At 34.6% G+C, this 12,056-nt stretch overlaps 2 protein-coding genes and 1 long non-coding RNA gene across 4 annotated transcripts; all 3 read left to right on the top strand.

Annotated features, from left to right (window-relative positions):
• The first annotated feature begins 2,097 nt into the window (after positions 1-2,097).
• Positions 2,098-5,092, top strand: LOC103503087 (polyol transporter 5-like). Its single transcript, XM_008467255.3, has 3 exons — positions 2,098-2,364; positions 2,468-2,814; positions 3,725-5,092. Exons 1-3 carry the CDS (start codon positions 2,229-2,231, stop codon positions 4,793-4,795), a joined length of 1,554 nt encoding a protein of 517 aa, XP_008465477.1. The 5' UTR covers positions 2,098-2,228; the 3' UTR covers positions 4,796-5,092.
• Positions 5,093-8,385: 3,293 nt separating this feature from the next.
• Positions 8,386-8,909, top strand: LOC127149102 (uncharacterized). 2 transcript variants are annotated; one of them, XR_007820438.1, is made up of 3 exons: positions 8,386-8,485; positions 8,597-8,657; positions 8,831-8,909. It is a non-coding gene; the product is annotated as an uncharacterized LOC127149102 (long non-coding RNA). The 2 variants fall into 2 exon arrangements; XR_007820442.1 differs by having other exon boundaries at positions 8,813-8,831.
• A 2,088-nt stretch (positions 8,910-10,997) lies between these two features.
• On the top strand, positions 10,998-11,802 carry LOC127149099 (amino acid permease 3-like). The gene is made up of 3 exons (XM_051084143.1): positions 10,998-11,199; positions 11,313-11,452; positions 11,555-11,802. Exons 1-3 carry the CDS (start codon positions 11,058-11,060, stop codon positions 11,636-11,638), a joined length of 366 nt encoding a protein of 121 aa, XP_050940100.1. The 5' UTR covers positions 10,998-11,057; the 3' UTR covers positions 11,639-11,802.
• The last annotated feature ends 254 nt before the right edge of the window (positions 11,803-12,056 follow it).

The following is a 12,056-nucleotide window of genomic DNA, read 5'->3' as shown; positions in this document are numbered from 1 at the left end:
TCGTTTGCAGCCGTCGCCGAGCGAAGCCGTGGGTAGCCGGACCACCATCAGCCGTCGCGCCACCCGAAATCCGGAAGCCAGCGCCTCGCGCGCAAAGATTCGACCTGACCGAAAACCCGCTCCGCGACCCGAACCGACGCGTGCCTCCGACCCGAAGCCCGACCCGCGCCGCGTGCACCCGTGAGCCGAGCAGCGCCCGCGTGCGAGCCGTACGTGCGTAGCCTCTGCGCCGAGCCGAGCCGCGTCTGTCTGCACCACGAGCCGCGCCTGTCTGCGCCGCGAGCCAAGCCGATCTTCAACCTCCAAGCCGAGTCGATCCCTGTTCTCTTCCCAGCCGAGCCGCCAAGCCTAATTTGGCTCCTCTCATCCAATTTTGGTAATTAGATTAATTATTTTGGCATTATCCAGTAAGATTCAATGGTTTGGGCACTAAATAATTTAATTTGGAATTAAATTAGATTATTTTCCTTAAGGGACGTCTTGGACCAAGTAACTGCTGCAGCGTGGGATTCTCCCTCGGCTTAAAGGGAGTTAGCGCAACCTTGATTTTGGGGTAAGTTGCTTCAAATGACTCTTGGATCTCTGTTCCTTGAAGGTTAGGTTTAATCGTTGTCTTTAACCATTTAGGGCCCTGCTGCTTGGAAAGCATACTGCCTCGCGGTTAGGACTCGTCAAGTAAATCTCCAGGTAAGAGATTCTACTACTAGCTCCATGTTTAGAATTATGAGATTTCGTATACCTTCAAATGTGCATGTTGAGGACTAGACTGTACGATGCATGAAATCAATGATAGTATGATGCAAATGATGACATGGTTATATCATAGCATGTTGTGTGATGACGAGAACTGTTATGGCTGTACGACGGGTGTCGAGATGGAGAGAGTAATGATGAATTATCTGTTATGTTATATGTTGATGCCATGGGTATGTATACTGCGATTAGGGTACCTGTTAGCTTAACCTGTTAGAGTCGTACCTGCATGGGTGTCCTTCGGGATCACCACCTATTGAGGACTGTGCGGTCCGACGGGACACCAGTCTAGCATGGATATAGATATGACTCGAGTGAGTCGACGGGGTCCTCGCATCCCGACTGTCCTAGGTGTCCCCCGGGACACCGAAGACCAGAGTTACGTTCCTACGGGAGCGCATGTTGCATGTGTTCGGGAACGTGCCAGAGATTGGGTACCAGTTACAGGACTCTGACAGGAAATTAACAGGCACCTAGTGGGACTAGTAGTGGGTCCCTTATTGAGTATTTTATACTCACTCTTTTCATGTCATGTTTTCAGGTAGAGGACGAGGCAAGGGCAAAGGCAAGCTGGCGAGCGACCAGAAGTGACCGTGGCGAGCCATAGGGATTTCTGCTTCCGCTTATCCTTGTTTTTTACTTTAGTACCCAAGTTCGAGTATTCTTCACTATTTACCATTTTTTTGTAGATAGGGCCCGAGTAGGACTTTAGAACGAATTTCATTTTTGCATACTACCTTGTTTGGATTTTCATAAATAAAATTTCTCAAACCTTATGCGTTTTACTAAATTTTATGACTTAAACAACTTGTTCTATATTTAGTAATGACTTCGATTCAGTATAAGGAGTTGGGTCGTTACAATTAAATCCGAAAATGATATATATTAAATGATAATCATATGGACAAAATAGTCTTAAAAAAAGGGAATTTTTATTTAGGTAAAAAATTGAGAATCTATGATAATTATGAAATTTCATTACCAAATTAGGATTTTTCTCTAAATGTTTCTATAAAATATGTATCAACTCACTTCAACTCTAGCCCATAAAAATGTTGGTAGAGATTTGGATTGATTTTTCGAATATTTGTTATAAAGTGATTTAAAAGTCCATTCAAATACAAGTTGGATTAAAAAAATTGTTGTTGTTGTTGTTGTTGTTTTTTTTTTTTTTTTTTTTTTTTTTTGTATGATGTAAAGATAATTTTGTAAGAACAAAAATGATTACTAAAAAGTAAATAAAAGGGACATGCAATTTTAGGTAGCATTGACTCTCAATTATACCAATCACCCCTAGTACTTTCCCTATCTATATTTTATTTAAAGTGATAATGAACTTTAAGACCCAAAAAAGGTAATCAACATTATTATCATTATTCAAATTTCAATATACAAAACCAGTATTTGTAACTACAAACTTCACAACCTCAATTATTTCCCCACCACACCCATTTTAGCTCTCTCTCTCTTCTCCCATGTCTGACCGGCAACATGAAACCTCCTCAATTTCCTACCACTCTGCTCCTCCTCCGGCCACCAAACCTAAACGAAACTACTATGCTTTCGCTTGTTCAACCATGGCCTCCATGGCCTCCGTCTTACTCGGCTACGGTCTTATTTTATAATCTCACTTTTCTTTTCAACTTTACTTTACTTTACTTTACTGTAACCTATCTATCTGCTTAAGTCTTTTATTAATTTGATTTTATGACAGATATCGGTGTAATGAGTGGAGCAGTGATTTTCATTCAAAAGGATTTTAAGATCTCCGACGTGAAGTTGGAAATTCTTGTAGGGATTATAAGTCTTTACGCAATTTTAGGCACAGCTGCCGCTGGTAGAACCTCCGACTGGATTGGCCGCCGTTACACCATGGGCCTCGCCGCAGCATTCTTCTTCGTTGGAGCTATTCTTATGGGCTTGTCTACTAACTATTCATTCCTCATGTTCGGTCGGTTCTTCGCTGGTATCGGAATCGGGTTTGCCTCATTGATTGCTCCTGTTTATACGACTGAGATTTCGCCGGCGGCCTCTCGTGGTTGCTTTACTTCATTCCCGGAGGTCCCATCGCTATATATCAACTTTACACCTTTATTCTAAATCATATAAACTTTTTGAGTTCCATATTTCTTTCTCGTTTGATATAAACTGGGAAGAAAAAAGAAAAGGCTTTTTTTGTTTTTATTAGTTTGATAATAATTAGTTGATGTAGTGAACTTTATCAAAGTAGGCAAATTTTGATAAGTTATTTTTATTCTTTTAGTTTATAGGATTTAAAATGTTTTGTGACTACTGATCTTTAAAACTGTTTTTTTAGCATCTATCATATGACTAAAATGTCAAATCAAGTTTAATACGTTTGCCTTTTCTCTTTATTTTTTTCTTGTTCTTCGTTGATTTCATATAAATATGTCCCTTTGTAGGTATAGTTTTTTAGAAAAATAAGAAATCCCTCCAATAAAGGATAAAACTTCATAGAGAATTCATAAAAAATGTCTGAGTTTTGAATTTTATATCCAATAAAATTTCATTTTTTATAATTTTGTTTGATAGATAATTAAATTAATGAAGTTTTCTCAAAAGTAATAAAAGAAATACAAACTATTTACTCTATCCAAATCACAAAAACTCTTGATTTTATTCCAAAGTATAAAGAGTTTGTTCATTTTGTTATTTTTCAGGATACTCCTAAATTTAATTTATTTTGAATTTTTAAGAATCCAGTCTAAGTATTTCTAAAATTTTAAATTCTTATCTAGTAAACCATGACCATCTCTTACTTTCTAAGTTGAAAGTCTAGAAAGATATTTCACACAAAATTAAATATTCTTACAACTTGTTACACGCAATATATAGAGAGGATTACTAAACACATTGGGTTAAAGATGAATTGAGGTATTAATTAAAGTTGTTATTTGATTAACTCAAAATTAATAAGAAATTTAATGAATAATTAAAATTTTGTTTGCAGATTTTCATAAACGTGGGGATATTGCTGGGTTATGTGTCAAATTTTGCCTTCTCCAAGCTCCCAACTCACTTGAGTTGGCGTTTCATGTTAGGAATCGGTGCGATTCCCTCAATCATCTTAGCAATAGTTGTCTTAATAATGCCAGAATCCCCACGTTGGCTTGTAATGAAAGGTCGAATCGCTGAAGCCAAGCGAGTGCTCGACAAAACATCCGTCTCCATTGAAGAATCACAACAAAGACTCATTGACATCAAACTCGCCGCAGGAATTCCTCTAAACTTCTCCCGTACAGACGATGCCAACGTCACCGTTCCACTCTCCAACTCCACCACCAAAGGCGAAAGCGTATGGAAAGAACTCTTCATCCACCCAACTCCACCCGTCCGTCATATCTTAATCGCCGCTATTGGACTCCATTTCTTCCAACAAGCCTCCGGTAACGACGGCGTCGTTCTTTACAGCCCAAGAATCTTTGAGAAGGCCGGAATCACCTCCTCTGATCACAAATTACTCGCCACAGTGGCTGTCGGAATTGTCAAAACTGCCTTCATTCTAGTTGCTACATTCTTTCTTGACAGAATGGGACGACGACCGTGTATCCTTACAAGTGTGGCGGGGCAGACAGTTTCACTGGCTACCCTAGGATTCAGTCTAACAATCATCAATAGGTCTCAGGAAAAAGTCAAATGGGCTATAGTTTTGTGTATAGCTATGGTGCTATCAAACGTTTCATTCTTCTCAATAGGATTGGGTCCTATGGCGGCAGTGTACACATCGGAGATATTCCCATTAAGGCTGCGCGCTCTAGGAGTAAGTGTGGCTATAATGGCAAATAGAATTACAAGTGGAGTAGTAACAATGACGTTCTTATCCCTGTACCATGCACTTACCATCGGCGGTGCGTTTTTCCTCTTCGCTGGGATCTCTGCAGTGAGTTGGTTGTTTTTCTATGTGGTTTTCCCGGAGACAAGAGGACAAAATTTGGAGGACGTTGAAAGGCTTTTTGGTAATTTTCCATGGAGAAAGAAGAAGAATAAGGATACAAACATAGAAGTGGAACTACGAGGATGATGTGATTTGGGGATTGGGGATAATGTCTCTATCAAACTTCCTATCATAATTCTATTACTACTCTAATTGTCTGTCTCACCAAAGTTTGTTTGGTTGAATGTTATATTATGGACATTTAGTATCGAAGTCTTATTAGCAACGAAAAATGTTTCCATCTTTATAAATATTAGGCCTTATAAGTACCGTTCAAAATGATTTTATTCTAGTGGAGAAGTCAATTAATCACTTATGTATCTTTTGAATTTTAGATTGATTAATGGTTTACCTAAAATTAATTTCAATGGGCCGTGTGAACTATACATTTTTGTTATTAATTTTATGTTTTTTTTTTTTTGAATGAAACAATCATTTGTACACATTTATTATTTTGTTTTATTTAATTAATGTGTGTCAATTTTTTGTCTTTTATTTATTGTCTAACAACTCTTTAAAAAATTAATAATTTGTTTAGTGTTTAAAATAAAATCTTTAAGAAAAAAACGTAATGAAATTGAGTTGTTAATATTAGTTTAAAATTAAATAATGTTTGGGAATAAATAAATAGATATTTTAGATACCAATAATTTATTTTAATTTTTTTTATATGAAAACGAGGAATAATGTAAGTAAAGTTGGATAGGATTTGATTAGTTATTTAATTAAGAGAATATTGTTGGGGATGCAAAAAGAGAATTGGAAGCAAAGACTTTGGATCAACTCAAAAGTTAAATGTGTGAACCACTCAAAATCACCTGTATTTGTGGGTGTGTATTTAGATATAATGATTTAGTTTTTGAATGATAGGTGTCACTTTATAAGCTAACAATTAGTGTAAAATTTAATGTAGCTTTTAACTAATGTATTTTCTTATTTATAATTAGTGGTGGGCCACTTTATGACGTGGGATTTTAACATTTTTTTAAAGTAATTTTCTCCAATTGCTCACTTTCTTTTATTTCATTTACAAATATGGACACAGTCTTAGATTTTCAATGAAATTAATCATATTGATAGTCACTTCAAATATTTGGTTGTTTTAGTAGGAAGTTTTATTTTAGTAGTGTTACGTTCTTTTTAGAATATACTACCAAACTAATAATGTTGTTTTGTAATTAATCGTAAAATAATGCTGTTGAGTAGGGCAAAATTTATGACTCTCCCTAAGTTATTTAAATATATATAGAGATTGGTTACTTGACGTATTTAAAATACAAACAAATCGAGTGTCAAATACTTGACGTGCAGTCAAAGTTTATTAAGTATGCATAGCGCAGAAAAATCATAACTCATGAAAATATGAGCAAATCTTCAAGATTCATCCTCCTCTTTTTAGAATAGCTAGAACATGTAGAAGCCATTCAAAAGGGACAAACTTTCTGGGGAAAGAGGGTGTCTTGAGACTCATCCTTCTCCCTTTTAAATTCTCCACCTTCTTCTTCAATTCTCATCGCTTCACACAAAATCTATCCGTCGTTCTCATTTTCTTCCATTCCTTTATCAATTTTTCATCATTATGTCTTGAAAGAATTTTTTTTCCCTAATTTTTTCTCCCTTTAATTGTCTTCCACTTTTTGTTGTCTCAACAAATTGAAATATTTGTGGTATGCAATTTATTTATATTTTTCTAAATTATTTATATAAATTTTGACTAGATTCTTATATTATATTCTTAGATTTTGTGTGTGTGTTAGGTTGGGAATACTATTTAGATTATTCGGGTTGCCAATCCAACCAATCCGTAATTAAAACTAATTATTTATTTGGAGAAACAAACAAATTTTGTATCAAAGGAATAACACTCCCATAGCAGAAGCGTATGATTGTCGTGTAAGTGGAAGTCAATTTGAAAAACCACAAAAAAAAAAAAAAAAAAAAAACAAAAACAAAAACCCCACAAATTCTTCCTTGTTATTCTCAATGTGAAAATCATAAAGAGAGTTGGTGGCTTATGTGATATTGATTTGCACCGAGTGAAAAACTTTGAGAGATTTTGATGAGAAGAGAGATAAAAAAATAAAGGATAGAAGTCAAAATCCACATCTGTAACTTGGGATGAAGCTATCCAATAACTCCATCCCTCTTCCTCCACAAGGGAGTTATTCTATTAATTAAATATATATTAATTAAAATAAAATTAATATAAACTTAAACCATATTATATTTCAAACTTTATATTATATCATATGTAATATAATTAATAATTTAGTTCTCTCATATGGCTTACAGTGCTTCTAATATGAATTGAATCCATATTAATTTTAAAATAGAGGTTATTTTATGAATCTTTATTCATATTATTATTATTATTTGAGTCATATTCAAATATTAATTTCACTCGTAAAAATTTTATATTATAATCTATCAAATACATTTTATTAATTGTATCATATATAATTTATTCCCTTCACTAGAAGAAATCTAGTCTTTAATGTCGGGTGAAAAAAGTGAAAAATGGGCTTTAATGTCGTTTTTCAAAAGGCGGATGTTTAATGTCGGTTTTAAACCGACATTAAAGATAGAGCTTTAATGTCGGTTTAAAACCGACATTAAACACCCTGCTTTTTTTGAACTGACATTAAAGCCCATTTTTATTTTATTTTTATTTTTTAATTTGGTAAAAATTCAACTTTCTCTCTCTTACTTTACTCTTTTCTCAAACCCTCCTACACACTATTTTTCATCTTTCTCAAATTTCTTTCACCCTTCTCAATCATCTTTCTCAAATTTCTTTCACCCTTCTCAATCTCATCACTTTCTTCCCTCTCTTCTTCGACAGCTGCCGCCACCACCACCAGCATACATCAGATTCTTCCATCCCCGTCGTCGTCGTCAGTTTCTTCCATCCCTTTTTGAATATGTAATGTGTCGTCGTCGTCAGTTTCATTCCTCCTCAAAGGTCATGTTCATGGGCGTGTCCTAGAAAAACCTTCTTCTGCTTCATTTTTTATCCGTATTTTCTTTTCATTTCCTTCGTTTGGAACTAACTTGAATCATGTTTCATTGATGTATTTGGAATAGATTTAATTCTTGTTGCTAATTGAAGTGTGGTTTCTGGGTTTTCGTTGAGGCATAACTTGCTTCATCAAATCGGAAGTTTCAAAAGAGAAAAGAAGTCTCTCTGTCTCTTTCTCTCTTCTGTAGTTTTCCTTGATAATGGTGGGATTGGGTTACTTTGAACTGTATTAATCAGTATTGAATACATTGATTTAGCCTATGAGTCATACTTTGTGTTTCCTTACTTGGTTCTAAATGATGCTTTTTGTAAAAAGGAAACAAGAAACTGAAGATTGAAGAGGCAGAATCCAAGCCACTCTTTTGAATTGTTCTGGAACTTGTATGTTCATTTACTTGCTGATCTTCATAGGAAAATCAAGTCATTATTATGTTTTCATTGTCAGACTCAAACTTAATTTGGATTTGGTGTAAAGGAAACAAAATACTAATCAAACCGGTATTTACTAACTCTGGATATCAACTTATTTTAAATGATTGCCTTAGGGTATAGATCCTTATGGATTCTATTACACATTCTAAATGTCTGATATTTTTGTTGCTGTTGCACATTACTGCAACTACTTACCTTTGTGAGAAATATTCCAATTGCTCTTCATTCTTTATAGGATCTTGTCCTGCTTCAAATTGAACCCATTTGAGTATCTGAAGTTACCATTTGACGCATCTCCAGAAGAGGTGAAAAGACAATATCGTAAGGTACTGCATGAAATCTGGTCTTGGGCAGGTTTTGTTTTATAGGTTGTACAATCGTGTCTTCGAGTTTTTGCCAATCATCTTATTGACTTTAGAATGACTAATTACTTGTAGTTATCATTGCTGGTTCACCCCGATAAATGTAAGCATCCACAATCGAAAGAGGCTTTTGCAGGTATTTTATTTATGATATTAATTTTGTCCTGTTCAATGTTTTGCATTAAGGACATTGAGATTTTATTTTAACTGTTCGTGCATGTAATATTTTGTGTTTGAGGCAATTTAAATTTTATTAAACTGAACTTACTTGAAGTATCCAACTAAAATCAGTTTGTTGATACTGAGCAGCATTGGCAAAAGCCCAGCAGATATTACTTGATGAGCAGGAAAGGAATTATATTCTTAGCCAAGTCAATGCAGCAAAAGGCAAGTGAAGTAATGCTTTTAGAGATATAAAAAGAGAATGGGGCTTGGAGGCTGGGGAAAATAAAATTTATGCCTACCTGTATTTATACCTTATTGTTGCATTGTATTTCAGGCGACAAAGTTTCTTAATTGCATTGCATGTAGTAGATACACGTACAACTGATCAAGACCAAAAAGTACGTAGGCACTAACTCATGCCACCATATGAGTTAGGAGAATTGATGTTTACACGTATTTAAGGCCTATTTAAATTGACTAGAGAAGAAAATGTTTTTCGAAAAATTCGTTTTTATTTACTTTTTTTATTATTATTATTAAAAAATGGTTGAAAATGAACTTGGAAAGTGGTTCAAAAACTATTTTTAGTGATTGCCCAACACTTAAGTTTTTTCTATGACTTGTTTCAAAATTAAACACTTGAAAAGTTAAACCAAACATACCCTTAGATTACACCATGCATTGTCCCTGGACAGACCCTATCTTGATTGAAGTATCATAATCCTATACTCTCATTCTGGAGAACAAATAAAGCCTAGAACTACAAGGCTAAGAAAGTTTTAACCTTCAGAAAATGCAGTCACTGTTGAGGAATGGGTTTGGTTAATAAACAAAATACAGAAATGACTAAAGCCACAAAGTTAAGTGGTTGCATGAACATTGTAAAATGCAGCTATTATTAGTTTCTTATCCATATTATTGTGGATTGGAAACTAACCATTTATATCTTACAATTTTAGAGTCTAACAAGATTATGGCTGCAGAGTTTAAATTGGATCTACGATCAAGATTTTTGTTAAACACTGACCTTATTCTATGTCCTAGTGTAAGTCCACTGATTTCAATGACCTTGGTTTTGACTCATTCAGTGCCTGGCTTGCCAACCATACTTGTATTTGGTGCAGTAAGATCCACATCCATTTGTGTATGTGTACATATTAACACGTCAATAAGTGTGGGTGTCTTTATGGGTTTTTCTGTAAATTGTATCTTTTGTAATTCAGCTGAAATTAGTTCTGCTGAAATGCATGTAGAGCCTAGATTCTCCCAATCACAAGGGTTCTTTTACGTGACCTGGGTCCTTAAATTCTGGATGTTATGGGATTCATGCCTCGTGGATATTCTTTTTTCAGTGGTGTTACTTGTTTTTCCTGTCTTCTTTTCTGGAGCTTTATGGAGCTCATAGAATTTCTCACTTGTATGTATTTTGAACTTCAGAAGAACTTCTAGCAAAGAGGAAGAAACATTTGAAAAGAGATACAGCTTCTAAAATAAAGTCATTGGTTGAAGAGGTGAGCTGAATTTCTTTATTCGCCCCATTTTATATGTTGTTATTGCCTTTGTGTTCTATTTGCTATATCAGTGGAGTCCATTTATGGTTCAAATCTAGACTTGGAGTTAGATCTCGAGACTTTCATCTTATTTTAACTGCGTTGAATTAACGAAGGTCACTCCCTTATCAGTTATCAACTTATCATGTTGTGAATGAAAATAAAAATTGTAGAAAGTTAATGAATGTTACTGTGTTCACTAAAGTCACGTATGTGATACGTCTCAATGAAAAATATTGGGATCTGAAGAATTGACGCATGAACTTGTGATCTGAAGAATTGACGCATGAACTTGTGATCTTAAGAGATCGAATTTCCCTCTCTACAGAGTCTGGTTAGTGATCTGTCATCAAAGCGTTGGTTATTTGATCATAGAATATCATGTTTGGTGATAGAAGTTGTAAAAGTAGTTATGCCTCTGTTCTTCATTACTGTTCTGATTATACATGACCAAAATAGACTGAAGGATAATGTTTGATTCTTTGATAATAATTTGATTTTAGAAAGGTTAAATCACTATTGTTATATTCATAATCACTCTTATAACATCTTTGTAATCATTTAACATCCTTTTTCGTAGTGATTTTAATTCATTCGAAGAGGTCAATATATATGCGGGTTTATGATTTGGATACAGTGCAGGAGTAAATGTTAGATAAACCTAAAATTTATTACTCATTATTGTTCTTATAGATAGAGAGGCAAAATATGGGTTTATTACTCAAATTGCTTTGTGTAAGTGGTGGGAAATTGTCAAATTGTCAAATTGCTTTCATGCAAGTGGTGGGAAAGATCCATGCCAAATTAACAGTAATCCTTATATGATAGGTTTTGGTATTGTAGAGATAATATTTTCCCAAATTAAAGACTTCGATCAACTTTGGTGGTTCTCCATTGTTGCTTCTGTTATGTCTTTTACTTACTCAACTATTGGACTTGGCCTTGGAGTTGCTCAAATTACTGGTAAATCCCATTAAACACATGGATCATAGTATAATATTTAAAACCTTTTTAATGCGATTTTAAGAAGAAGATTGTGACTGTACTGTTCTTGTTTTGATTGTAATTTGTTTTAGCAAATGGAAAAATTGGAGGGAGCTTGACTGGAATTATCATAGGAACTGTCACTCAAACACAAAAAGTATGGAGGAGCTTCCAAGCTCTTGGAGACATTGCTTTTGCCTACTCATACTCGATTATCCTCATTGAAGTTCAGGTACGAATCTCGGAAAAAATCGATGTCCTTTTCCTTTTCCTTTTCCTTTTTTCTTCTTTTTTCAATTTGATTGATGGAGGTATGTTATGTTTTGTGGAACAGGACACTCTAAAATCTCCACCTTCAGAGGCTAAGACAATGAAGAAGGCAACTCTAGTGAGTGTGTCGGTGACAACGCTTTTTTAATGTTGTGTGGCGCTGCTGGCTACGCACCATTCGGGGACATGGCACCGGGAAACCTACTCACTGGGTTCGGGTTCTATATATAAATACAATATTAAGATTTCATTTTGTGTATGCAAATGTAAAAGACAAATATTAAAGTTTCTAAATAATATTAATTTTATTGATTTGTTGGCCTGAGAAAAAATATTTATTTACACGGATCGACTGTCAATTTATAAAAAATGGAAAATAATGCAGCAATTAAATAAAAATAAATTTGTAAAAATGGATCCAAAAACAAGGCTTTAATGTCGTTTTTAAACTGACATTATTGGGGATCTATAATGTCGGTTATAAACCGACATTGTTGGCCTCTTTAATGTCGGTTTTAAACCGACATCAAAGCCCAACTGACATTAAAAGGCTTCAATAACACTAT

Source organism: Cucumis melo, chromosome 1 (assembly GCF_025177605.1).
Source record: "Cucumis melo cultivar AY chromosome 1, USDA_Cmelo_AY_1.0, whole genome shotgun sequence".
Taxonomy (NCBI): domain Eukaryota; kingdom Viridiplantae; phylum Streptophyta; class Magnoliopsida; order Cucurbitales; family Cucurbitaceae; genus Cucumis; species Cucumis melo.
The sequence above is the reverse complement of the archived record's forward strand: the minus strand, read 5'-3'. Positions and strand labels throughout refer to the sequence as shown.

Bases quoted from the DNA above. Each gene is read 5' to 3' on its own strand.
- LOC127149099 (XM_051084143.1), top strand. From the start codon at position 11,058: ATGATAGGTTTTGGTATTGTAGAGATAATATTTTCCCAAATTAAAGAC. The intron at 11,200-11,312 runs GTAAATCCCATT...AATTTGTTTTAG, and splicing joins TGGAGTTGCTCAAATTACTG to CAAATGGAAAAATTGGAGGG. The intron at 11,453-11,554 runs GTACGAATCTCG...TTTGTGGAACAG, and splicing joins TTATCCTCATTGAAGTTCAG to GACACTCTAAAATCTCCACC.
- LOC103503087 (XM_008467255.3), top strand. From the start codon at position 2,229: ATGTCTGACCGGCAACATGAAACCTCCTCAATTTCCTACCACTCTGCT. The intron at 2,365-2,467 runs GTCTTATTTTAT...ATTTTATGACAG, and splicing joins CTCCGTCTTACTCGGCTACG to ATATCGGTGTAATGAGTGGA. The intron at 2,815-3,724 runs GTCCCATCGCTA...TTTTGTTTGCAG, and splicing joins GCTTTACTTCATTCCCGGAG to ATTTTCATAAACGTGGGGAT.